The sequence below is a fragment of the Prosopis cineraria genome, unplaced genomic scaffold, assembly GCF_029017545.1.
Source record: "Prosopis cineraria cultivar Desert tree isolate PC_DT_omini unplaced genomic scaffold, ASM2901754v1 PC12, whole genome shotgun sequence".
In the NCBI taxonomy this organism is placed as follows: Eukaryota; Viridiplantae; Streptophyta; class Magnoliopsida; order Fabales; family Fabaceae; genus Prosopis; species Prosopis cineraria.
The window spans coordinates 24,772,649-24,800,432 of record NW_026555343.1 but is presented as its reverse complement, the minus strand read 5'-3'; the positions used below and the strand labels follow the sequence as shown (position 1 = coordinate 24,800,432).

Below are 27,784 nucleotides of genomic sequence, written 5' to 3'. Positions count from 1 at the left end.
TTGATCTGTCTGCCCATGATCAGGATTGATGTAGTAGAGGGTATGGATTGATTGTCGGCAAATAATGCGACACTAGATTGTGCAGGAAAGATAATATCCTTGCCAGTGTGCACTGTAACTATAGTGAATCTAGTCAGTCAAGATTCTTGTTTGTAATGCAAGTAGAAAAGTGCATTCAACAGGGTTGTCAGGCATATATGATGTTCTTTTTCATTCATGCCGCTTATGACAAAGGAATTGAGAGAATTGGAGTGGTGAATGAATTTCCTAAAGTACTTTCAGAAGAAGTGTCTGGATTACTGCCTAAGTGAGAGGTGGAATTTTCTATTGACCTTGTACTTGGAACAAAACCCATATTGAAAGCTCTGTATTGGATGTCTCTATCAGAGTTGGTAGAGCTAAAGAAACAATTGGAGGAATTACTAGAAAAAGGGTTCATAAGACTATGTTTGTCCCTATGGGGATCACCGCTGTTATTTGTGAAGAAAAAAGATGGTAGTATGAGACTTTGCATTAACTATAGACAGCTGAACAAAGTGATAGTCAAGAATAAGTATCCTTTGCCTAGGATTGATGATTTGCTAGACTAGTTGGCTGGAGCTGCGGTGTTATCAAAGATTAACCTGTGATCAGGCTACCATTAGTTGTGAGTTAGGGTCGATGATGTACCAAAGACTGCCTTTTGCACTAGATATGATCACTATGAGTTCTTAGTGATGCTGTTTGGATTGACGAATGCTCCAATAGTGTTTATAGACTATATGAACAGAATATTCCATCCTTATCTAGATAAGTTCGTGGTAGTATACATTAATGATATTCTAATTTACTCAAGAGACAAGGAAGAGCATGCAAAGCATCTTTGTACTATCCTGCAACTTTTAAAGGACAATAAGTTATATGCCAAACTTAGCAAATGTGAGTTTTGGCTAAGGGAAGTGGGATTCCTTGGTCATGTGGTGTCAGTAGACGGAATTACCCTAGATCCACATAAGGTGGATGCTGTGTTGAAATGGGAACTGCCTACCTCAGTGATAGAGATTAAAAGTTTCTTGAGATTAGCAAGCTACTATTGGTGATTTATTTAGGGATTTCCACAAATTGCATCTCCTTTAACTAAGTTGACCTGAAAGAATCAGCCATATATGTAGACCGATAAGTGTGAGTTCGCATTTTAAGAGTTGAAGAAGAAACTAACGTCTGCTCCAGTACTGGTTATTCTTAATCCTCGATTACTGTATGTGGTTTATACGGATGCATCGTTGAAAGGTTTAGGGTGTGTTTTAATGAAAGATAAGCAAGTTGTTGCTTATGCCTCAAGACAATTCCGACCACATGAGGAGAATTACCCGACTCATGATTTCGAGTTAGAAGCAGTGGTTTTTGCCTTGAAAATTTAGCAACACTATCTCTATAGGTCTATGTTTGAAGTATTTAGTAATCACAAAAGTCTTAAGTACTTAGTGGATTAAAAGGAAGTAAACATGAGGAAATGCAGATGGATGGAATTTCTCAAGGACTATAACTTTGAGATCAAGTACCATCTGGTTAAAGCCAACATAGTGGCGGACGTGTTAACTAGGAAAACAGTACATGTTGCTCATATGATGGTTCAAGAGTATTGATTACTTAAGACTTTCTTAGATACTCGAAGGAAAGCACCTCATATGACATTATACAATGTCAATTCTACGGTCATTACCAATAAATTCTGGAAAGAGTTGCAAACTGCTCAGTTTGAGGACTCTACTCGGGATCCGTAAGGATATTAAAGAGAGAAAACCCATAGAATTTGGATTCAATGGTGATGAATATGTGACTTATCAGGATCAGATTTGTGTACCAAGTGATGAGGAGATAAGGAAGACGATCCTAGAGGAAGCACACTGAAGTGAGTATACTATTCACCCTGGTATCACCAAGATGAATCAAGATATGAAGCATATGTAGTGGTGGCCAGGAATGAAGAAAGATGTGACAGAGTTTGTGACTAAGTGTTTGACGTGCCAAAAGGTTAAGATTGAGCACCAAAGGCCTAGTGGTGTGTTGCAACTACTAGAGATCCCACAGTGGAAGTAGGATAGCATATCAATGGATTTCATCACTACATTGCCTAGAACTCAAGCAGGTTATGATGCAATATGGGTGATTGTGGATCGATTGATCAAGTCAGTGCATTTCTTGGCACTTATCAGACGCAAAAAATAGATCAAAAATAGAAGAAAAAAGGATAGATGATGAGAGAGTAACAAAGGAAGGCTTATGGTCTACTAGGGCACGATCCCTAGGCTACTTTGAGGGCATTCGGAGCTTGAATCACTATTAGGTAAATTGTACATTTCCTCTTCTCCCTCTTTTATGAAAAAATATAAAATTTGGGGTAATGGAGGCTTTGATTTTGGTTCTCTTGGATTTAGACCAAACCCATTGGTTTATTTAAGATCATGAAGAGTTAAATCAAGCTTCTAACCTTATGTTTATGAGTTTGTGGTGATTAAGAATTTTTGATAAGGGTTTGGAACCCTAAGTATAATTTGAGGATTTTAAGATAATATGGGACATTGATTAGCGAATTTAGTGTGTTGAAATGTTTAATAGGATGGTTAGAGTGAGTGGGAATGGTTGATATTGTAAGAAAAGGAATTTAAGTATTTTAGACACTTATAACCTAGAAAATTCAGAGTTATCAAGAGTGATAATTAACGATTGTTACTTATTGATGTAGATTGAACATTGCCTGGGCCATATCGTGCATATAGAATGTGTAGAGCTAACATTAAGCCATGGTAACCCTTTTTATGTGATAAAGGGTTAAGGTAACCATATAGTTTATTGTGTTTATTAACTATTATAACTATGTAGAAGTAATTACCAATGATGAAGTTATGGTTTTGAAGAGTTTTGTACTTAATTTGACATTGTAAATGATTTTTTTGGCATGAAAAATTGATTTGTAAATGGTTATTGATTCAAATTGAAATGTATATACTATCTATATAAGTTTGTGATATGGAAATGTGATAAAAAAGCAGTGGAAATTTGTGAAAGAGCATGATCATAGGGGGTGGGAGTTTACTTAAGATATGTGGAGTATGTGTATGTGGAGATATATGAGTGAAAAATCCATATGGTCGAGCTGACACCATGGAACATCTGGTGTAGCATTATATGGGACCTTTACCATGGGACATCTGGGCAACTTGGCAACTCCCTAGCACCCGTTAGGGTGTGGTTAGGAGTCAACAATGCCTCTATCACATGTGTGTGAAGAGGGAAAAATTATAGTCCGTAGGCAGGTTAGATTACCTTTAGCCAGGTATTTCTACCACCGAAATTGTGCTCAGGTCAATAAGTGGTTGATCCAGGAGAGCCTATAGTTTCATGTCGTGAAGCATTAGAGGTTCGGTGGTTAGATGGTCATTCTAATATGAAACTATATGTTTTGTTGTGAAAAGATACCCTTATCTCATAATTATAATATACTTGTTATTATTATAGTTTTGATACTTTTTATGGTTATTTGTAATAATAAACATTTAATGAGCTATATTGGTTATTGGTATGTTTATCTCACCCCGTGGTTATATTTTTACAGGTGAGGGCTCCGATAGGGGCAAGGGGAAGGAAGGGGCAATTGAAGAGTGAAGAATATCATTGTATAGCATTTTCCTTTCTCTTTTTGGGTATTGTAATGAATATTGTCACTAAATATTGCCAACTTAGGAACATGACATTATTTGGATATCACTTGTATAAATTTGTGATAAATGTGTGTATCTTGGTCCAAGATTGATGTTGTGGATTAAGTATATGCTTAGCCAAGTAATATTTACAAGTGATATATATTTCAAGTGTTTTGAGTGTCAAAATAACCAATTAATTGTATGTTGAATTTTATCCGCCCTATTGTGTTATTGTTAATTGGGGCTTTGTTGTTCATTTTGAGCATGATTACTCAATTGTGTTAAGTGGTGTGTGGTCAATTTGAGGTGGTCAAGGTACCTTTGGGGCTAATGGCATTTGGTATTATGAATTGGATACCATGGTGTGTGTTTTATTGTAAAAATGAGCCACTTTGGTTTTGGGTGTCTATCTTTTAAATGGATCATTGTTTGAGTGTGAAATTGGTGCCATTAGCTAGAGGGCTCAAAGAGCTTCATGTGGACACTTGAACTGCTCAAATTGGATGTCTGATGGTGAAACGGCATGCTCTGAAAGTTCAAAGAGAAGCCATGACAACAGGTGCACACCATAGCGCGTGATTGTTGTGCCATGGTGCAAGAGGCCTTCGAGAGATTTATCCCTCTGTGCCATCTGCCGTGGTAGGCATGGCTTGCGCCATAGCAGACGAACTAGTATTACTGAAAAATGGCATTTTTAGCCTAATTTTGATGTGGTTTGTTTTCCATGCTTTCGTACTTGTTCTAAATTGATTTTTAACCATGGTTTGAGCTCAAACAATATTTTAAAATAAAAGGGTTTTTCTTGGGATCGCAATGTTTTAAACTAATTATCTTTTAAACCCTTAAGTCGTGATAGTTTCTTTTAGAGGATTTTATTTAATCCTAGTTATCACAATAATGTGTGAGTGTTGTCCTGGTAAAGTCAAGGTGGACATTACAGTGGTAATGTTAGAAATTGCACCAATTTTTATCTATTTAGTGATCAGTTTACTAGTTTCTTTGATCCTACTCAGTCTTCCTTTTCTTTGAATAGTTCAACTTATCCAGAAAAATTATCGACCTACAAATGTGGTTTTGATTCTTTCAGTGATGCCAGAAGTCATTTTGATATACGATTTTTTCTTGTTTCAATTTTATTTATTATTCTTGATCCGGAAGTAACCTTTTCCTTTCCTTAGGCAGTACTTCCAAACAAGATTGATCTATTTAGATCTTGGTCTATTATGGCCTTTTTATTGATTTTGACGATTGGATCTTTCTATGAATGGAAAAAGGGTGTTTCAAATTGAGAGTAATCACTAGTAATAGGGCAAAAATAGGAGGATGGACAAAGAAAAGAGCAATGCCCATATTAAATCAATTGATTCATAATGGTAGAAAAGAAAAACAATACACAAACCTTACTAGAGGTTCAAAATCAATGTCCCCATATGCAAGGAGCATGCTCGCATGTTTCAATGAGAACACCAAAAAAACCTAATTCATCTCCACATAAGATAGCCAAAGTATGGTTAAGCAATCGACATGATATATTTGCTCACATTCTGAGCAAAGGTCATAATTTGCAGGAACATTCTATAGTATTAATAAGAGGAGGTAGGATGAAAGATTTTCCAGGTGTGAAATCCCATTATATTTGAGGAGTCAAGGATTTGCTGGGAATTTTGGATCAAAGAAGAGGCAGATCAAAATGTGGTGTAGAAAAACCCAAATTGATATGAGCCTCTAGAACTTCTTTTTCTTTGTCAAGAGAGGCCTTCTAACGTAATAGGTCACTCGCCCCTATTGAATAAAGTAAGAAGAGGGAACAACCATAATATTATGCCTTAAAATAGAACTTTACGGAGCCCGTCCGAATGACCTATAATGGAGTCTAATAACTAGACAAGAAAGAGTTTATTTTTATCCTATCCATTCGCCCATTCCGGTGAGTAAAGGAAGAATCATAAAAAAAAAGGTATTTCATTGTAGCTTGTCCTTATATTCATGCTTGGGTTGATGCTTTACTTAACTCGACCCAAGCAATGCCTTTTTACTCCTATGCCTTTCTTAGTTGGACTAACCCAATTGGCGATTTCTGATAAGCCTTTCTTCATTTTTTTTTAGAGCAAGAATCAAAATTACAAGAAAGCTTTCTTTATATTTATGGATAAACAATCCATTTTAAAATATAGCTAGGAGACTTTACACAAGAAATGAGCAAAAAAATGGAAAGATTGGAGCATGGGAATAGATCTGATACCAATATGGACTACCCATTTCCATTTTTGTGCTTTCTTAAATTGAATACCTATACAAGAGTTCAAGTTTTGATCAATATTTACGGAGTTGATTATCCCTCTCGAAAATGAAGATTTGAAGTGGCATATAATTTACTAAGTACTTACTATAACTCATGCATTTATGTACAAACCTAACATGAATATCTCCACTAGTCAATCTATTTCCATCAGTCAGTTGGTGGGAGCGAGAAGTTTGCGATATGTTTGGTGTTTCTTCCATCAATCATCTGGATATATGTTGTATATCAACTGATTATGGTTTCGAGGGTCATCCATTACGAAAAGACCTTCCTCTAAGTCGATATGTAGAATTTTGCTATTTCGATTTTACTAGTTCTTGGGAACAGCCTAGTGATGGATGATTCAGAATCCAAATAGGTCCAGTTTAGGGGACAAAATCAATAGGAAATGCTATTTGCATTGTAAGAAGAAGAAGAAACTAATATAGAATGAAAGATTTTTGTGAAATTGTCTTGATCATCGAATATCATTAAAAAATAGGAAGAAGTGTTATTGAATGATTTCCTGTAATTCTTCCCAGTATGGAATGAGTAAAGAATCAAGCTATAAGTCTCGATCTATACAAAATGCATTGCACTGGGTTTTTATGTTTCTTTCAATTTCATTGATAGTAGAAGAGCCTTACTCACTCTATAGGATAGGGCACTAGCTCTTTATTTATTAAAAAAAAGGTAAGCGAGCTTGAAAACATAATAAGATAAGCTGCTACTCTAGGCTCGCTTTGCTTCTTCAAAGGGCTGATTGTTTATAACCTTTTTTATAAGTAAGTGAGCGTTGGTAGGCGTGGTGGCATGATGACTAGTATATAAATCAACAAAGATCAAAAAGAAGAAATGGCAAGATAAATTTTATATCGATGTAGGAAATAATAAATTTGAAAATGGGCCAGGGATTCTCTACAACGAGCACCCATATACCAATTGAAAGAGATGTAGTACAGCTTGGTAGCATGTTTGTTTTGGGTACAAAATGTCACGAGTTTGAATCCTGTCATCCCTATCCCTAACTATTACTTATCTTATCAGCAGTAACAAGGGATTAATTGAGATGATTAAAAGTAGACCATACATACTCAATAGAAATAGATGGATATTTTATTAATATATATATATGATGAGAGTTCTATATATATGGATTATGATAGTATATGCATGCAAGATGAATTAAGGTCACATAAATTGATTTTATGAAAATAAAGTGCTCTTAGTTTAGTTTGGTAGAATGCGGTCTCCAAAATTCAATGTTGTAAGTTCAAATCCTATAGAGCGTGATTCCATTCTTGTTAGATCAAGAATGATACTTAAATAATGTAATAGTAGTCTAAAGTCTTAATTTTACCTCCTGTGGATTAAGATTAAAACAAAGAAATAGGAAGTCAATAAAAAATGTTAATTAATTAAAGATCTAACTGATCACCACGTCAATATTGTAAATATATAGTTATGAATAATCCAGCGAAAGTAATAGGAATTAGACCTAACACAATTCCAAATAGAAAAACTTTAATCATTTTTATTTGTTTAAAAGGAGGTAATATATATCCTTAAATGTTAATATGTATTGCCTATGAATCTCAATGACCAAGAATTGGAAATTGACACAGTATGGAACTATAGAATATACTGAATATCCTAGAAAGATTGATTTTATGAATTGTTCATTCAAAAGTTCCAATAGATACCCTGGGAATTAGAAAGTTGTTTTAGGGATGTCTTCCTCAGCTATGAAAATATAGTTATAGCTAGAGTATTCATCCATAAAGGATAATACCACGTGCAAAGTTGATCTGCAACTGGCATAGTTTACTCGTCCTTTTGAGTAGCAACATTTAGGTTCCTAAAATTGATGCAAATTCATAGCTTGCCATTCTTCTTTTCTTTCTTATAAGTACGATGTTTAAAATCCAGTCAACATACCTTAGATCCGAATAAATTTAGCATTTTGGAGCCTTTCTATTTCCTCTTTTATCTTCAGGATGATTTTCGTGGACATCCGCCTTGGTGGTTGCTTATAAGGCTTATATCCCTTTATGGTAGGAAGACAGTGTTCTACTAGGTCTCTGGAAAAGACTAGGCATTTCATCTTATTCCTTAGTAAAATAGTCCTTGAACTCCCTGAGAAGGTTTCTTAACGTCTCTTTAAACTCCCCTATTATTAAGTCACTAATGTAAATAGGTTGATGCCATCTACCAAATTGACCTCATCCAGAGATTTTAGACCGGAGCCAGGCTAACATCAAGCTTTGCTAATACAAGTTCAAGTTCTTTGATCTGGATTACCTCCTCAAATATATATGTTTTTATTAAATTTTCACCTGGCCAATCCATTTTAAGGTCGCCATTTGTCTTTCTAAAGCATATATCTTGAGTTTCTTAGTCAAAGCCTTATAGGCCATGACCCTTTTGTTGATGCTTTCAAGGGCTTGATCTATTCATGGTTTGAGGATTGGGGATAAACCTTGCTGGCCTTAAAGAGCTTGGCTTTATGAGGTAGAGCCATATATATGCATGCCTATGTCTACCTTCTTGTCCTAAGTCACATTATAAGGTTTAACATACTAGCTCTATCCTAAAAAATGTACGGGGCCCATATTCTTTTAGTACAAGAATGCCTTTAAGGTGTGTACCTTAACAATGAGTGGCTCCTCATCTACCCAGATGATTTCAGCATCGTTTCCATTCCAAAACACCAAAAGTTGGTGCAAGGATGAAGAATGCTATTAACATGGTTATGCTGCCAACTGTCACATCTGCGATGAATACCCTTACTGTTTTATAAATTCCTCTTATGAAATTAATGATGCATAAATCCGTAGGCAGCAAATCATCATTGTTTTTCCCAAGTCAGTTTAGAACAGACCATGGTAAGATATTAACTATGGCCCTGCCATCGACCAATACCCAAGACACTGAAACTCCATTAAGATATACTTTTCTATTATATAGATAGAGCAGCTTTAGGTGTATAGTTATAGCAAAGGGGGGTCAATCTGTGAGGACTCAAGCTAAGCTAACTAGTTGAAGGAAGGTCATGTCTTGGTTCTTTTAGATGATAGTAATCATGGGACTTCCTTTAATCCAAGCGATAGGCTCAATTTGCTCCCTTTATTGTTTGCCAAAAAACTCACCAGCCTTGTTCTCTTTAGGCTGGTCATCTTCCCCATTCTCTATCTTAGACATGACTTTTCTTGGCTATTCTGCCAAGCATAGCATACCCCCTAGATTTGCCGGGGTTTCCCGATCTTTGCTCGAAAGCCAAAAGCAAAGTGAACACCATATTGCATGGTAGGACGCTTAGTGGCAAAGAGCCAAACTGAATGTGTTGTAGTTTCTCTTTTTATAAATAAGGCTTCTCATGGGTTGTTCCTTTTCTTCGCCATCTACTTTTTTGGCTTCTTGATAGCCCGTGCCTTTCCACTTTTTTAGTCTTCTCAGATGTGACAAATCCAAGATGAAAGATGATCAGGGATTTCTCCTTTTCTTTTATGATTGACCTGATAAAAGTAGAGAATGAGAAATTCAACCATAAAAAAGAATTTTAAAGGAAATTCTGTCGAAGCAGGTGAAATATGGACCTTTTATAAGTTTATAGGTAAGAACATTAAGAAGTCATGTAACCATGCAGGCAAGCCTGGACTTTTTTCTTTCTCCTTTGGCGAATGATTTTACTTTTCTAGCCCTTAACCAAAGACTAAAAACTCACCCAAGCCTTTGGATAAGGCTAAGTAGGGTAGGAAAATTTTTCTTATGGATTTCACAGTTCATGTGTCCTCACATTTAAGTTTGAAATGAGTGATAGCTTGAAAACTACCACAGTTAGCTATCATTTGAGGCCTCATCGGGCTTTCATAAATCAGTATCTCTAATGAATAGTAGGGCAATAAGGGAGAACTTATTGATGACAAAAAAGATGAGGTTTCTATTGGAGGGTCCCTGTTGCCCCGAGTCAAATGGAATTTTAAAATACTTGTTTTTTATTAAAAAAAGGTGGCATCTCGAAAGCGCCCTAGGCAGTTTAATCATGGAACGCCTGAAAAGCCTGGTAAAATGTGAACATTATTATTCTAAAAGGATGCCCTAGAATATACATGTTATTGAATTGAGTGAAAGATCCCTTTCTTTCCTACTACTGAACCTGAAAATTGTGTAGATTGCTTTGCTTGGAATTCCCTAAGTAACCAACCAATCCTTATCATTTCACACAAAAAATGGTATGTTTTGAGAATTTGAAGTGGATGAATAATCAGCGTATGTAATCGAGTTTCATGCCATCATGTCTTTCTGCCTAGCAGTGCCAAAAACTACTTTCATACATCTTTACTGTTGGTAGAGGCCTGAAAATATTCTATTTGAAATACTTTCAAAGGCTTAAAGGAGTATAGGTTTATTTAAAAGGAATTGATAGGAATACTAATATCTCTAGATCATCTTGCTGATATCAAAGTGAAGTCGGCTACTAATAGATGGCCTCCTTTACTCTTGTTTGAGTTGGTATAGTGTCTCTTTGAATAAGTCATTTGCATCAGCTATTATTAATTCAGCATTAGGACAAACGTCTTTGACATAGCATTTGTTAAGAAAAGATGAAAGATCTGCTTTGTCACCAATTAGCTGTTAGGATACTCTTCCTCATAGCCTTGTTCGCGTTATCCCACCATGTCCTGGTGTGGCACACGGCAAAATAATGCTACCTTAAAGCAACCTTTAGTGATACGCCATCCTCAAAGATGATATCATTATCATGGATGATCGTGTAGCCATGACTTCTCTCCTTGAGAGAATTGGTGTGTTCATATCACTCATGAAGTTTCTTACTTCGAGAGGAGGTGCTTGCGAGTTTTCGAAAGGCTTTCACCTCAACAAGATGACGGTTGATGTGTCACCATTGTCGATTAAGAAAGTAGTTTGAACTCGAAATCTACTTGGATGGTACAATTATATATTGACATGTCCTAGAAAGTTGCGCATTTCTACTCAACTTTAAATTATTGGCTTCAAGTTTAGAGCTACTGTAAGACCTATCAGCTCATCCAAACACAGAAAATGATCTAGACGGCTATTGATTATAAGGTACTATGGCATATTGCCATGTTCTCCATGGCTAGCAGTCTCTATAAGATTCATCCCATCACCTAGTGTGATTGGTAAGGTGGTTGAGAGGCTGCGAAAACATTTTCTTCCTCGTGACCTCAACTGCCCTCCAGACGTAGCTTTTCCTTATCCTAGTATGAAGGACTTCTTTGAGGGGTCCTTATATCAGGGTTGGATGAGGCAGTATCTTGCTTACTTGTAGTAGTACTATAGCTCTTGATCCAGACATTAGTATAGAGGCTTTCATACACTAATGCAAAATAGTAATTTAACGATATATTTTTTGCCACAGTTCGAAAAAAACCTATGGTAGTGGTAATACATGAGATAATGGCTTATTGGTAATTAACTTAAAAAGTAGATCATTTACAGCGACAGTTCCATGATAAACTGTCGCCATAAATGCTTATGAAAATATTTAAATTAAATATTTTAATTAAATAATTAAAATAAATTATTACTTAAATGTTTATTACATAAATGTAATTCATTTACAAAATAATTATAATTGAAATCAATTATTAATTATATTATTTATTATTTATTAATAATAAATTAATATTTAAGGAAAATTAATTTTTTCTAAATTAAAAAATATTAAAATAAATTTATTTAGAACATAATTATACTTCATAAAAATTATTTATTATATTCATAATTAATTATGTAATATAGAAGATAAATTAATTGTATCTAAAATAAAAAAATATTAAATGAATTTTATTTAGAGACTATTATAATAAATAAAAATTATTTATTATATTCGTAATAAATAATGTAATATCTAAGTTAAATTAATTGTGTCTAGATAAAAAAATATTAACAAATTTTATTTAATAACATTGAATAATTAATATATTTTTTAAAATTAAATTAAAATTTTCCAAAAATCGAGCATATTAAAAATAGAAAATAAAATAAAATAAATCTTAAAATAATTAAATTAAATTAATTTTATATATTTTTATTTATTTATTTATTTATTTATGTCTGAATTCAGACATTTTGAATTTCAAAATGTCTGAATTTAGACAACATTTGGTGACAGGCCCGAGGGCGCCTGTTGCCAATGCTTGTTGAAATTCTAGATAAATTAAAATTGTTTAGAATTCAGACAATATCTTTGGTGATAGGTGCCCTCAGGACTGTTGCCAAAGATGCATCTGTCGCTATTATTAATTAATTAAAATAAAATATTTTTTAAATAAAATAATATTTTTTTAAATAATGTTTTATTTTAGGTCACATTTAATGTGTCTGAATTAACACATTAAATAAGACTTTTTAAATAAAATTTGATTTTTTAAAATTATATTTTTTAACACAGATTTAATGTGTCTAAATTAAGACACATTAAATGTATCTTAATTAAGTTAAATAAAATATTATTTTTAAAATAATATTTTATTTTAAGACACATTAAAAGTGTCTTAAAATAATTTTTAAAAAAAAAAAATGGTTTACGGTGACAATTGCTCTATGAACTGTCGCCATAAATGTGTCTGAAAATGAGACACATTTATGGCGACAGGCAGTGGGTTAACTATCGTCGTTAATGCTATTAAAAGACTTAATCCCTCAGCTCATGCCGTTACTCTCCCCCATAGCTCCAGCAATCAAGTCGCCCATAGCTCGTCTTCCCCATAGCTCATCTTCAAGCTCACTCATTCCCTTTTAGCTTGCAGCTTGCTTCCTCATTCCCTATTAGCTTGTAGCTCCCATAGCTTGAAGAGTACCTACAACTCCAGCTCGCCTTATCCCATAGCTCGTCGTTGCCTTTAGCTTGTGTTCCCCCAGCTTGCCACTGCCTTTAGCTTCTGCGCCCCCAGCTCACCGCCGTCATTACCGCTGCCTTCGGTTCAGCTTCCCTTACCCCCAGCACATCTCAACTTTCAATTTTTTTTAATTTTTTAATTAGCTTTTTATGCTTTACAAAATTAATTTTTTTTGATTTTTTTGTTTTCTTGTTCTTTTTTACTATTTTTTTAGTTTGTTTCTTGATAATTTGTAAACACCTATTTTTAAGCATCAGTTTCATCGTGTGTTCCTTCCCTTGCCCCTACACATCCCAATTTTCAAGTTTTTTTAAAATTTTTTATTTAGCTTTTTATGCTTCACAAAATTAATTTTTTTACTGATTTTAATTTTGTATATGGAAAAGTGTATAACGATGCAACTATAGTCCACCACCAGCAGATACAATATAACCAAGTAAAGGTGATAGTTGAAGAGGTTGTGGATGCTAATACTCTTGTTCTATTCCCTACTGAGAAGGTGCAAACAATAGGACAAGCTCAATATAATTTCATTATTTGGTTGGAAAAGCTAGTCCGACAGGTTACTGAAGAGGTATAAAAATATTACAATTTTTTATATTTAATTAATATCATAGGTATTTCTAATTTTTGTTATATATTAATCATAGAAACTTCTACAATCAAAAGAATCTCTGGGCTCCAATCCTCAACCAGTACAAGATGATTCGGAACGGTTGGCTTTGGTGGTGGTTGACATGGATGAATTTTCTAATGAAATAAACGCAATCGAAAATATTATTAGGAAGCATATTACGTTTAGAGTTGCCAGAAAAGACATTAATGATCTCATTATTTTTGAGTGGTTAGACTTAGGAATAATTCAAATATTTATCATGTAAGTATTCATTTTTATTTCTAAATTAATATTTAATATTTTTGTATTGTTAACGTATTTCTTATTATCAAAGGTACCTCTACAAGATATGCAATAAACTTGGTGTTGATAATAATTATGGGTTATTGTCTCCACTTTTAACTGCATGTGGCAAAGTGAACCAAAGAGCTTCTTATATTGGAAAGACGATGTGCATGCAAAAGAAGATGTGCTGGTTTTTATCAATTATTAAGAGGTATTAAATTTTAAATTCATCCCTTAGTTTATAAAGAAATTTCCTTAATGATGTGATATTAATATATTAATATATTGTAGTCATCATTGGATGCTTCCTGTCATTTGCCCATATGAAAATACACTGGTTTTGTTCACTACAAAGGAAAATAAGGGACGATATGAAAACTTTGATTGAATTGTAAGTTTTTGAATAATTCTATTATGTTTTATTAATAACATATATTTAATATTTTTAAAGTTTTCTAAGTGTATATTTGGTAAATAGATCTTTAGCGATATATTGGAAATTAGTGGGAATGGTTGATAAGAAAAAAAATGAAATCAAGTAGGTGTTGATGCAAGTAAGTATTTCAAATTTATTCCCTAATTAGAATAAAGATTATAGTATTGATATAATAAATTTAATTATTTGTATTTTCTTCATAGTGTCCTCAACAACTAGGAAGTATAGAACATGGTTATTTATGATGATTTTCATGTATGAAATCATCACTCAGGGTATCACTCACTTATTTGATCAAGTAATAATTTGTTAATAATAATTTATAATTATGATGTTTGTTGTATACTTAAGTTATTATTCATACATATATTGCTATTTAATTTGTAGCACTTTCAAAGTTTAGAGCCATATTCTAAGCAAGAGTTAAGACATATTTACAATATGTGGTCTAGGTTTTTCTTAAAATTAACATGATTAGAGTAGAAACTTTTTAGATATTTGTATTAAAAATGTATATTTTTAGTTCATATATTTGTACCAGATATATTTGTATTGGTGTTTGGAGTTGCTGTTTATGTATTAATGCAGGTTTTGTAATCAAAGGATGTATATATTTATTTGTGAATCTATTAAAAAAATATAGTATTTACAGCCACAGTTATCGCTATAACTATGGTAAAAGATGATATATGACGACAGTTATAGAAACAACTATCACCATATATGAATCTCTAAATGCATCTTTTGCTACAGGTGAGCTCGGACCTATAGTGAAAGATACTATTTTTCACCACAGGTAAGCTAGGACCTGTGGCAAAAAATGATATGTTTTACCACTATATTTTTCGCCACAGGTGAGCTGAGAACTATGGCGAAAGATATCATTTTTTGCCATAGTTGAGTTGAAACTTGTAGCAAAAAATGATATTTTTTACCACTGTATTTTTCGCCACAGGTGAGCTTAGATTTGTGGCAAAAAATGATATCTTTCGCTATAGTTCCGCTTGTCTGTGGTGAAAAATGTCTATTTACTATCACTTGATTTTCTACTATAAAGCTTCTTCTATTGAGAAAAATGTGTTTTAACTGTGGTGAAAAATGCTTTTTATACTAGTGGTAGATGCCCGTATCTACATCCAAACTTAGCACTCGTCTAAAGTTGACTTGTCAACTTTTAAGTTTGGTGTCATCTTTCATGTGTTTGATTAGCCCATCGAATTTACTTCTTATAACCTTCGTGTCATAGGCAAAGCGGAGCCTTCTAGTATTGATTCCTTGGTAGAAGATTAATCATCTTCTAATAGATCATTAGAAGAATGAATCTTCCTGTGACTTAGTATGGTACTCAAGGAAATTCAATATGAAAGATTTAGCTATTGTTAAGTCGATATCAAAGTTCCCCCACATGCCGTAAGGCTGAATGTCCAAAAAGCAAAGTCAAAGACTAGATGACTGTCCGAAAGAAAAGAAGTAAACTAAGTTCAATTCTAAATCACATTTTAGGTTTTGGGGAAGGAAAAGGTAGGCTTAGAACCTACTCTAGCAAGAGAACGAAGGGAGGAGGTGGGTTACACAATATAGCTAGAGAAGCTAGCTTCAAAGCATAGGGAAGGAATCTCAACTTACAAATACTCTATTTAGGATCTCTATCAAAGCTTTTAATGCTTGTTGAGAAAGTAGTTCAAGTCTAACTTGATGAGCATGTATAGGCTCATTCAAAGACATGCGAAAGGTAGCATGATGATAACATTGAAAGTCAAATGAAGGTATGAAAGCCACGTGAGCAAAGCGAGAGGAGCAAAGGAGTCCTTAGGTAAGGATTGAACTGAGTGATTGGGAAGGTTGTCGTATTATTGAAACAGGGCTAAACTGCAAAGTAAAGTCATACTCATTTTGATACTATAATAGGAGATGGTCTAGACTCATTCACAAAATGACCACGAAAGTCTAAAATTCTCTTATTTATTATGCACAGGGTCAAAGGGAAGTATGCTAATCTTCTCTTTGCCACCTACAAAAAGAAAGACAATATGCCCAGCCTTGTTGATATCCCCTCCTCTTTACCCTATTACATATAGAATTTGACACTCTCAATACCCTAACAAAGTTTTAAATCTTGAATAGAATTGTAATTTTTAGTCTCTCTATTTTAGGTAGCAAGCAAGGCTATGCTATGAAGATACCACGATCTAAGCACTAGTGTGGACTAGTCGTTTAGGAAGACATTTTTCTCTTTCCCTACGTGTTGAATTGAATAAGAATTTACCAGTTGGTTTAGCTTTTAAGTTTGAAAGTCCATTTTCCTATGGAAAGGTAGCCCTACTATAGCTAGAGCTTGAAGTACACACTCTAATGGACCTTCATCAAAGAAGCAAGACCTCTTTCTTCCAAATTTGATGTGAGCCAAGGATATAGTAAAGGGAAGGCATAAAGGAGAAGAAGAAGGCTAAAGATGAGGATGAAGACTCATGAAGATGAATCTTTTATAGGTGGAACACTACTTCTTAATGAGCATAAATCCTCGTCAAACTATGTTGATGAGGGAAACCATTAGCGAGCTTAGAAAATGAGATTCTCCTTAGTTAAATTGGCCGGATCATTGATTTAGCCTAAAATAAGCCAAGAAAGAAAATAAAATAGATTCATCCTATCTTTTCCTTCTTTATATCAATCTCTCTGCCATCTATTACATATCCCTTAACGGGTGAACTAGCAATAGCGATTGAAGTTCTTTAGGCTTGATTCTGTTCTCCCCTAAGACTAACCTCTTTTCCAAATGAATCAAACCTCAATACCACATTCATCAATCAAAAAGATATAGCCATCTCTCTAGGTTGCACACCTTTTAGATCATTCTATTTGTGCTTAAAAACAACCCCATTGGTTTACTCCTTTTAATGGACACTCTTAGCCATCTCTGAGGGTGTTAAACCTATAAATTAGATTGTGAAACCTTTTAGACCCACTTAGTAGGGATAGAGTTTATCTTCCATCAAATATAGAAAACCTTATAGTTGCCTAACCTGCTGATATCCCAATAAAGAGAGTCATTTTTTGTGTCACATCCTCGAATTTGATAGAAGGCTTTTCTGTTATCTCTCAAATTATAGGCATTGAAGTGCCCTATTTAATTAAGGAAAGAGTACATCCATAAATTGAATTAGATCGAGAAGAGTGCCCGGTCTTGGTGAAACAATTGTAGGTGTCAATGGACTAATTTTACTAGTAGAGTACTTTCTCTAATGTGTGCAAACAGAAATGCCACTTTCAATGATGGACACCAACTCTTGTGTTGAAGTAGTATCGAGTTGTGCTTGGAAACCGACAAGTTTATAGCTACTAGATAAGTGGTACCTTTAAAGTCTGATAGGTCTATTAAGACTCTGAAGTTGCCTAAATCTCTTCCTTATCTGCTGCTATAATAGCCTTCCAAGCTTTTCCTTTAGCTTTCAAATTCTAACCCCTTTTTTTTTTACAGCCAAAAAACTAACAGAAAGTCAGACATCTGAAGAACATAAGATCTAAATTGTCTCTAGGTGTAAAAAAGTAATATTGTCAACTAGGGCAATTTGCACAACTAGGCATCCCTTAACTACTAATATAGCTACTATGCTTTGATTTTTTATTCTCTTTACAGTTACTGGATAGGGTAGTATATTGGATCCAAACTGACCATTGTAGTAGGGTGATAAAGTGATTGATTCAATAGACAATTATCCATAATCCAGTTTGCAAGAGATTTTTGATTGGGCTTGAAGAATGCTCTACGGTCGAGTGGGCTATCACTCCTATTCGCCTCAACTCTTTAGTTCCTTTCATGGTATCCATTCAAGTCCTTCCATTCCATCCTATTTCCTCCTATTCTGATGGTTGAGCTTCAGAGCTCATGCTAGAGTAAGCTTTAGGTATTCAATCACTCAAAGGAGAGAAAAGAAGGAGCGAGACAGAAAGGAGAGGAAGGGGGCTTAGGCCAAATGAGGGCTCTTTTATATATATATATATATATATAAGCCCTAAAGTAGATAGGGGAGGGTAGATAGAATGATTATTGCTTATGAATCTCTAACACATGTGAGTTGCTCCTCTATAGCAAGAATGAGATCCTTACCTCAAAACTTGGGATGAAGGGCTTGTTGAATAAGACTGACTCTTTATGGCTTACAAAACAGTTTCAAGTTCATCGACACTCAAGAATATACAGGATCCCCAGGACGATGAAATTTCTCAAATCGAACAAAATAATTTTCCCCGCTTTTTTTTTTATTTCCACCCCTATAATAATATATCATCGAGTGTATGGTAAAAAACGGTAAATTATCTACCAATAGTCCAAAGTTCAACCTAGTCTATCTACTTAAAAGAAAATAAGAACTAACAAAAATACATTGAACATATAACAACAGTAATGATTATGGTGATATATAACAATAAAAAATAAAGGGAATATTATGCCTCCCCCCCCAAAAAAAAAAAAAAAAGGCATAGACGCACTAAACAATTTTCCCGGCTACCGCGCTTCATTATCAATAGAAATAACATCAATTATTATTAATTTATTACATTACTCTGTGCACGTGTATGTTTTAGGCCTATAAATAATACATCATGTTCACATTGTCCTGCTATTTAGTTAATTTTTTATATTTGGTATATGATCCCAATAAATTAGAAAAGCTAGGTACCAACTTGTTATGCGCAAAAAAAAAAAAAAAAAAAAAACTGCCAAACATGAAAGAGCAGTCCCGTTCAATGCAACACAACGATCGATATATTGACCTTTTCATCGTGATGACCGTGCATTCTTTGATTAATTACAAATACTCATACATACCCATTATGCACTCGCTACATCTCTTGAACAAAAATTATACATTTTATTTTATTTTCTTTTCCTTTTACCAAGGTATCCCATAATTGGTAGCCATGAGACTAATTCCTTGAGTAATTTGAATATCATTTTAAGGGATTGTCTTCTTTCAAGTGTTTTTTTAATATAAATCTTCAAGAACTGAACTCTAGAATGATGTGAGCCCAAATTGCTACTATCTGTGCCACACCCACTTAGTAAAATTATACATTTTCTAAATAAATATGATTCACATGCATGCATGTATGACTCATGTATATCAGAAAGTGACTTCCATCGCAAGTTGTAATTAATTAGTTTAATGCTCCAAGAAGATGATGAACCAGGAGAGGTTTCTTCTTAATTAGCCGATAAGACTATACTATTTTAATAATCTCTCTCCGAGTTTCAACGGTCCATTTACACTATAAATACCCCCCACAAGTGCTAGACTAAATCAGGTTGCTTGAATTATCTTTAGGCTAAAAACTAAACCTGCTCTCATATAGTTGATATATAGAGAGTACTCACATAAGCTAGAGAGAAGCAGCTAGTAAGCATGAGCCCTACCATTGAGAATCATGGTCGATATGATGTTTCTCTTGATGCCATGTTGCTAGCGAGTGCTCTGCTTTACCCTGCAGTGTTAAATGCCGCCATTGAGGTCGACCTCTTCAAGATCATCGGTGAGGGAAACCCTAAGGGTATGTCACCCTCTAAAATTGTTTCCAGGCTTCCAAATCCACATGCCAACACCGTTCGCCGCCTCAATTGGTTGCTGTGTTTGCTTGCTAGTCATTCTATTTTGACTTGTTGTCCCAGGAAGGTTGATGAAGATGGTAGGATAGAGAGGCTTTATGCTCTATCTCCTACTTGTAAATACATGTTCCCTGATGAGGATGGAGCCTCTTATGCTTCAGTCTCCAGATTAAGTTACCATCCAGCTTATATAAAAGTTCAGTAAGTATTTCTTGCTTTGACTCATACTCTTTTTAGACCAAAAATATAAATCATTGGTAACTAATTTACGGTTCTCAAAAATTAATGTTAGATGAAACCTTAATTTTTTTTAAAAAATATTTATATCTTTCCAATTATACCCTCATTAAATACTTTATATAAGTGTCTTGATAATGATAATTAAAATGTCAATGTATATTTTTTTTTCAAAAAGATCAGTAATAAATGAAGTAGGAGTATAGTTGAAAAAAATAATTATAAAAGTTACCCAATATATTATATTTTGGACTAAATAAGGTTTTTAGAAGATACCTTATATTGTGGTTTGGAGATAGTGTATAGCTAGGCTTTAACTATATATATGCTTTTAACGTACCATCAATATAACAAGAACAAAGATTTGCAGGGACATTTAATTTAATATCTCGATGAAACTATTCATGCTGTACAATCGTGTTTAATTAAATATTAGGTCACTGTGACAAGTTTTATAGTCAAAATATAAATAAGTTCACCCTTAAGCGTTCCTTAATTCTTAAAAGTTGACACCTTAAGGTGACTTTATTTAAAGTAAAGATAGAAATAGTGATTTGAAACAGAAAGTGGAGTTAACTTTTAACATATAGCTAGGTCTCAGAGAAGAAAAAAATATAATATTCTCTCTCGTAAATGAGGAAATTCTCTCTTGGTCTTCTTATTATCAAATTTTTTTCTTGGATTTTTTTTTCAATGTTGCTATTTTAATTACCCTGGTCCTAATTTTCCGTAACTTTATCCATATTTGAATAAGTTTTGATCTGAGCTGGCTAATATGTTGTGAATGACAATGGCAGGGAAAACATCAAGAAAGTGATACTCGACGAAGAAGAGGACCTGTTTAAGAAAGTTCACGGGATATCCATGTTTGAATACATGAAAAAAGATCCGACCTTCGAAACTGTTTTTCATAAGGCAATGGCTGATCTTTCATTCATGCACATGAAACAAATCCTTGGGAACTACAAAGGATTTGAGGGAATATCAACACTTTTTGACGTTGCCGGCGGCGTTGGCCAAAGTCTCAAAATGATCGTCTCTAAGTACCCTTCAATCCAAGGCATTAACTTCGATTTGCCACATGTTGTTCAACGTGCCGCATCCCACCCAGGTAATTAAATATCTCAGTCCCTTGATGCTACTTTAATTAATAAATTGTAATATTTCCCTCTGGGCTAACAAGATTTTTCTTGGATTATCAAAGGAATCAAGCATGTCGGAGGAAGCATGTTCGCATGTGTCCCAGAAGGTGATGTTATAATGATCAAGGTCAGTATGTTTTATTGACAATAGCGAGTAAAATAGTATGAGTCATATTTAAATGTACTATCCTTGAAAGCTATTTCAACACACTAAGTTGATTGAGTGCAATAATTTTTTAAAATTAAACAAACACTTCCTGCAAAATAAATAGGGACACAAAATAATAAAAATTCATAGAGTAACTCAGGAGAAGCATGATGAAGGGAGGAGAGAAGGGTGCCCAAAAGCTTGGGACAGCTCTCTCACAAGCATTGGGCAATAAAATATCAATTAATGATGCCTTAATCATGATTTTGAAGATGGTTTCGGATGATAATGAGTTTTAATAGCCTTAAATAGTGTTTAATATTATCAATGAAAAATAGTTATTCCTTTCTAAATATCAATATATTATTAAAATATCCAACACCAACCACAAGAACTTCACATAAATCCAAATATAATTAATGGTATGCTAAGGGGGGTATGTGTGTTTCGTTGCAGGCTACAACTCATAACTGGGCAGATGACAAGTGCATACAAGTTCTGAAAAATTGTCACAAGTCCCTCAAGAAAGGGGGGAAGCTTATTGTGATTGACCTGATAATGCCAGAAACACTAAATGCAACAGATGGCGATAAATATGTAGCGATTCTTGACAACATCATGTTTTTGCAAGCCGGTGGGAAGGAAAGAACAGAGAAAGAATTGGAAGCTCTGGGCAAAGCTGCTGGTTTTTCCAGCTATCTTGTTGCTGCTCGTGTTTTCTCTTCTGCTTTGGGAGTCATCGAGTTTTATAAGTAAACCATTTTTTTTTTTAAAAAAAGCAAATTGTTGCCTGTGATGTGAAGGGACAAGTGATTTTTTCGAATAAAGAAAATGGGATATGTATGTATTTATGTATGTAATGCATATGTATATGAAGTTTGCGTCTTATTTTATACTGTACTATTTGAGTTTTGTTTTATTTTTATGCAATGTAAGGCACAATAAATAACACAGAAGTGTTGTTGTAAGTCAATACATTTTTGAGTTTTATGTGCAATTCAGCGGTTTTTCTAAACTCCGAAAAGTAGTTATTATAATATTATGTGATACATGATGTTTTGCATTCGAATTAGTCATTTAAATAAAATATTTTTATATTTGTATGATACAATAAATAAATAAATAAAAATTGTTGAGTGACCTTAGCATGTTGGGAAACTTATTTTGAGGAAAACTTATATGCATAAACTTCAGCCTAGCTAGCTTGATTCAGCAGTACTGTTCAATCAATGATAAATGTCAAGGGTAAATAAATACAACTTTTTCATATTTTAAGCAGAGAAGTAGTTTATCGGATATATACAAAGATTCCAAGAAATGGTTAATGATATAAAACAAAATTAACATTAATAGGGAGCATTACATCCAAGAACCTCATGAAAGAATTATTCACAGATAATAACGAACAGGTCACCATTCAAGAAAAAAAAAGTCATTTATTATCATTTAAATAGCAAACAATTTTATAGTAGTCCTTACTTGTAAATAATTCTCTTGAAAGATCCTTAGATGTGATTCTCCTATATTAATATTATAATATATAATGAAAAATTATATATATATATATATATATGATTTCAAGCAACTTGCACCTTGACATTAGTTGTGAACTTAGGATTGAAGAATGGCACGGTCAGAGGAATTTTGTTGTCGTGGCGAATCTATTATCAGGTATCATTTGAATCAGATATAGACAAACTATATAATAAGATTTGGCGGCATATATATAAATATAAGATAGTTTCATTAAGTATCGCACGCATTATTAAGATCTGTTGAAGTGGAAACGCAAAGTCTTCAGTTGTTTAGGTCATGCATCTTGTCTTATTTATATAGAATTGTTTTTGTACTATAGAAGCAATGGTGCGAAGTTTTACGGTCTTTTGTGGCACATTTTATGAAATATTTTTTGCTACCATTTTTTCCTTATCTATGACCATGGCCCATGGGCCACATATTTTGATGATAGAATGAGATTTAGGAACATCTTGAAAGGTTGTGAGCAGAAAAAATATCCAACTTATCATTTTTTATGTTAAAAAAGGAAAAATATAATTTTGGATCTCTGTACTTTACTTGAGTTTCACTATAGGTCCATATATTATAGGAATTTAGAACACCAAAGACCAAAAGTATAGAAATTTAGAACACTAAAAAAAGTACAAAGACCTATAATAATAAAACTCGAGTAAAGTATAAGAACCTAAAATTATGTTTTACCTTAAAAAAATTATCTTCATTGATTATGTATCTTATTTATAATCATTGATATTATTTCAAACCAATTAACATCAACTTACCATTCATATTAAATTTTACATATCTAACAAAAAAGTTATTTTCAATGTTGAAATAATAATAAAAATTATGATTTAATTAGATAAAAATAAAAATATTAATCTTAATTAGCTTGTGTAGTTGGCGGGTTAATTTCTAGTTAGGATATATATAGTTGCTACGTGGGTTTTTAAATAATAAGATCAATTAAATTAAAAAAAAGTAAAAAAAAAAAGATTAAATGACAATTTGGACATTAAACTAGTATAAAAAAAAAACCTTTTCACATCATGTTTTTAAACCTTTCGACATCATTATTGGGGGGAGATCATATTTTGGTACTTAGAGAAGGAAGCTTTTCCACGTCAGATAAGACAGTGATGTGAATAAAGGAAACCATATCACCCATCAGAAGGGGTATGTGTTTTCTTTGGAAACCATGTCACCTATCCCAAATGTGGATGTGGTCCCAAATGTGAATGTGGTCACATCCACATTTGGCATAGGTGACATGGTTTCCCCCATTTTTACCACATCCACATTTGGGATAAGTGACATGGTTTCCCCCATTTAGAATAGGTGATGTGGTTTCATATAAACCACATCCCCCTCTACATAGTAGTGATGTAGCATAGAATTTTTTTTTTAACACATGTATTGCATTTTCTTTACGTTCAAAATAGAACTTGCCAAATTATCCCACAGTAATAGCCATTCAAGTATACTAGCGTAGCAAAATATACCAAATTAGATATGCCAAGGAAACACCAAAGCCATTATCACCAATTCAAGTATCAATATTTTACAACTAAATTCCAACAAACTACCACAATAGTCTATATAATTCTGGCTAAAATCCTAATTGAACAAAATATGAAATCCTATATAAATAGCTCTTGAAGAAGATAACCTACCAAACTATTTTAAATTTCACTTATGTCATCACTAGTGTAGGAATACTCATTGTCAAAAGGCTATAAATTTTCATTAGATGTTCATTAAATATCCAATTTCCAAAGATTTACAAAACCAAAACTATTGAAATTAAATAACTACCTACAAGTGTAAATTTTCATTAGTTCTGAATTGAATCATCTCACACATATAACAGATAATATAATATTTGTACTTTATACTCTTTACCTAGCGATGGCACTGGAAATTTAAAATTAAATGATAGACATAAACAAAATTATATATGGAATGACTGTGGATAAAAACATTGACTACAACAAAAGATACTTTTCAACGCATTTCTTTTTCTGTTTTCGGAGCATTTGCAAAATGCTCCTAAAGCAGGGGCTTCTGTATATATAGGAGCTAGCATTTGAAAATTGCTCCTTTAAGAAAGGTCGATATGAATGTTTTCAATAAGAAAAGCTCCAATATGATTAGCCTACTTATAAGAGTTGTAGGCTAACCTTATGGGAGCTTTTATTCCTATAATGCTCTCATAGGTATACCCACAGGAGCTTTTTTTTTTTTTCCTTTAAGGAATGCTTTGTATGCTCTCGTATAAGACCCCTACGGGAGCATTCCATCCAAGAAATGCTCCAGTAGGTTTATTTTTTAAAAAAATATTTAATTCATTTATTTATCCTCTGCTTGCATTGCACATCAGGCTCAATATAAAAAAAAACTATTTATATAATTGATTTAACTATACAAGAAATTCCACTATATACAAAAGTTCAACTAATTATCTAATCTTTAGTACTATAAAATACATGATATTATGATGTAGATTACAATCTAAGGATTTAAAAACATTTCCAATACTCTTATACTTATATATATATATATATATGTGGTACAAATAAGTGTATCTAACATTATTCTTACTTAGTTGTAGAATACTTTTTCACTTCTTACACCTATTTGTTCATGTTCCATTGAGATAATTTTTTGAAAAAAAAATAATAACATTGTATTTTTTTTCTCAATGAAGCAACATAAAAATAATTTAATTAAATCATAAATATCATATTAATTATCAATAAACACATTTATTCAATGTCACTTCCTATACCTATTTGTTCACGTCCCATTTAGATAATTTTTTTTAAAAAAATATGACATTGGGCATATTACCTTGAGCCTGCATTTTTTTTCCCTCAAAGATGTGAAAGACATCCTTTTTGTGAGGGATGTGACTTTGGGTATAAAGCAACCTCGCTCTACTTGAAGGATGCCAACAATAGTGTTTTTATGATATTGACCACAAGGATAGACCTATATCACAGCTAAAATTGATAGTTTTAGCTTGTATAAAACACAGTATATGAAGAAGCATATAGCTTCAATTAGGTAACTAATAAGAAATCTATGTAGGATTTGAGGCTTCTTGCTATCAAGGCTATAACATCTTAAATTTCTAATCTTACATTAATGATTGATTAGGAATTAATTAGTGATTTAATGTGGGATTACGATTGTGAATAGTGAAGTGTTATTTTGACCTCTTGGGATGTTATATAAATAGACATGAGTAAAAGAATGGAGTCTCAAAGTAGAGCATGTGAGCATAGTAACGATTTCCCTCACTATGCCATATGCCAAAGCAGGGGATAGATGTACTACCATGCATGGTATAGAAATTAGATTAATAGGGACGTGCTAGCTTATGAAAATAGAAAGGGAGAGCGTGAGAGAAGAGGTCTGGTATGGAGAAGAGTGGGGCATCTACTAAGGGAAGCATAAACAGGAGCAAAGATAGTGTTTCCAGCCTGTTACTTCTTGAATAAGTCACGTACTACCTTAACCTCTGATTCTACCCTATTTTCTTAGTTTAAACTAGTGAGAAATTAGATTTGAGGGTTTTAAGGAGTTGATTTCTTACCCTATAGTAATAGAAAGGTTATTCAAAAATAAACTAGTACCTTATGACTAGTTGGAGTCGAAACGATAAAGCTTTGAAGCTATAGGTAAGAATTACCCTAGTTTAGAGAGAAAGTAATGAGAGAAATTGGCTAGAATTGTTAAAGCTTAAAATGAGGGATAATTGGTGGTAATGTGTGTAATCGAATGTAAAATGTGGATTTGAAAGTGATTAGGTGTGTTATTGCAATATTTAGCACTTTTTATCAGTAGAGAAGTAATTCTGAACGCCAATTTTTTTGTAGATTCTAGTGTGTGATGAGTAGATAAGTGAAAAGAAATTCAAGTAAGGAAGTAACACGGGTAAACCCTTTCTATCGAATAGAAGGGTTTAGGTAACTATATAGTTTATTATGTTTATTAACTATTATAATTATGTAGAAGTAAATATCAAATGATAAATTGTAAATTTATGAGTTTTATGCATGATTGTTATTGAAATGGTTTTAGCATGAACATTGGTTTATAAAATGAAATTTGAAAAGTCATTGATTTTAATAGATATATATACATATATGATATGAAAGTATATATGTTGTGGAAATGTGGATAGTTAATGGAAATTGTGAAAGAACATAATCATAGGGGTTAGAAGTTCACCCAAGATATGTGAAGATGTATGTGTGTGAAGATAGGTGAGTGAAAAATCTATATGGTTGGGCTAACACCATATGACATCCGGTGCAGCATTATATCATGGGTAATCCAATATAGCATATTATAAGACTGTTATTATAGGATATTTGGGAAGTTTGGCAATCCCTAGTGCCTATTAAGGTGCTATTAGGAGTCAACAACGCCTCTATCACAAGTTTGTGAAGAGGGAAACTATAGTCTGTAGGTGGGTTAGATTACCTTTGGTCGGGTGTTTCTACCAATGAAAGTGTGCTCAGGTCATCAAGTCTTTAATTAAAGAGAGCCTATGGTTTCATGTCAGGGAGCATTAGAGGTTTAGTGGCTGGATGATTATGCTAGTGTGTACTTGTGTGGAATTCCTTGAAACAATGTTATGTTTTCATATTTTTTTATATATATGGTATTACTTTAGTTTTTGTTACTTTGGCATGGTTATTTGTGGTAATAGACATTAAATAACCTATATTAGTTACTAAGATTTTTATCTCACCTATGGTTATTTATTTTTTTAGGCTCTGGTGCTAGTGGTTTGGAGGGGAAAGACATTGGCTAAGTTGAGATCACTCACTAAGCCTTTGTAAGAATTTGGTGTAATGAAGTTGTTGTTAGTAGTTGTAACTATGTATAAGTTGCCATAGGATTCAAACATATGCATAGTGTAGTGAATGTTGTGT

General features: G+C 33.2%; 1 protein-coding gene and 2 pseudogenes across 1 annotated transcript; all 3 read left to right on the top strand.

The window, feature by feature from the left end:
- Positions 1-4,628: 4,628 nt before the first annotated feature.
- LOC129287634 (NADH-ubiquinone oxidoreductase chain 3-like) lies at positions 4,629-4,972 on the top strand (annotated as a pseudogene).
- Positions 4,973-5,025: 53 nt separating this feature from the next.
- On the top strand, positions 5,026-5,404 carry LOC129287633 (ribosomal protein S12, mitochondrial-like; annotated as a pseudogene).
- Positions 5,405-19,522: 14,118 nt separating this feature from the next.
- Positions 19,523-22,267, top strand: LOC129287607 (isoliquiritigenin 2'-O-methyltransferase-like). Its single transcript, XM_054923816.1, has 4 exons — positions 19,523-19,994; positions 20,828-21,141; positions 21,235-21,299; positions 21,777-22,267. Exons 1-4 carry the CDS (start codon positions 19,594-19,596, stop codon positions 22,074-22,076), a joined length of 1,080 nt encoding a protein of 359 aa, XP_054779791.1. The 5' UTR covers positions 19,523-19,593; the 3' UTR covers positions 22,077-22,267.
- The last annotated feature ends 5,517 nt before the right edge of the window (positions 22,268-27,784 follow it).

Coding starts and splice junctions, on each gene's coding strand:
- LOC129287607 (XM_054923816.1), top strand. CDS start 19,594: ATGAGCCCTACCATTGAGAATCATGGTCGATATGATGTTTCTCTTGAT. Junction 19,995..20,827: donor CCAGCTTATATAAAAGTTCA/GTAAGTATTTCT, acceptor TGACAATGGCAG/GGAAAACATCAAGAAAGTGA. Junction 21,300..21,776: donor GTGATGTTATAATGATCAAG/GTCAGTATGTTT, acceptor GTTTCGTTGCAG/GCTACAACTCATAACTGGGC.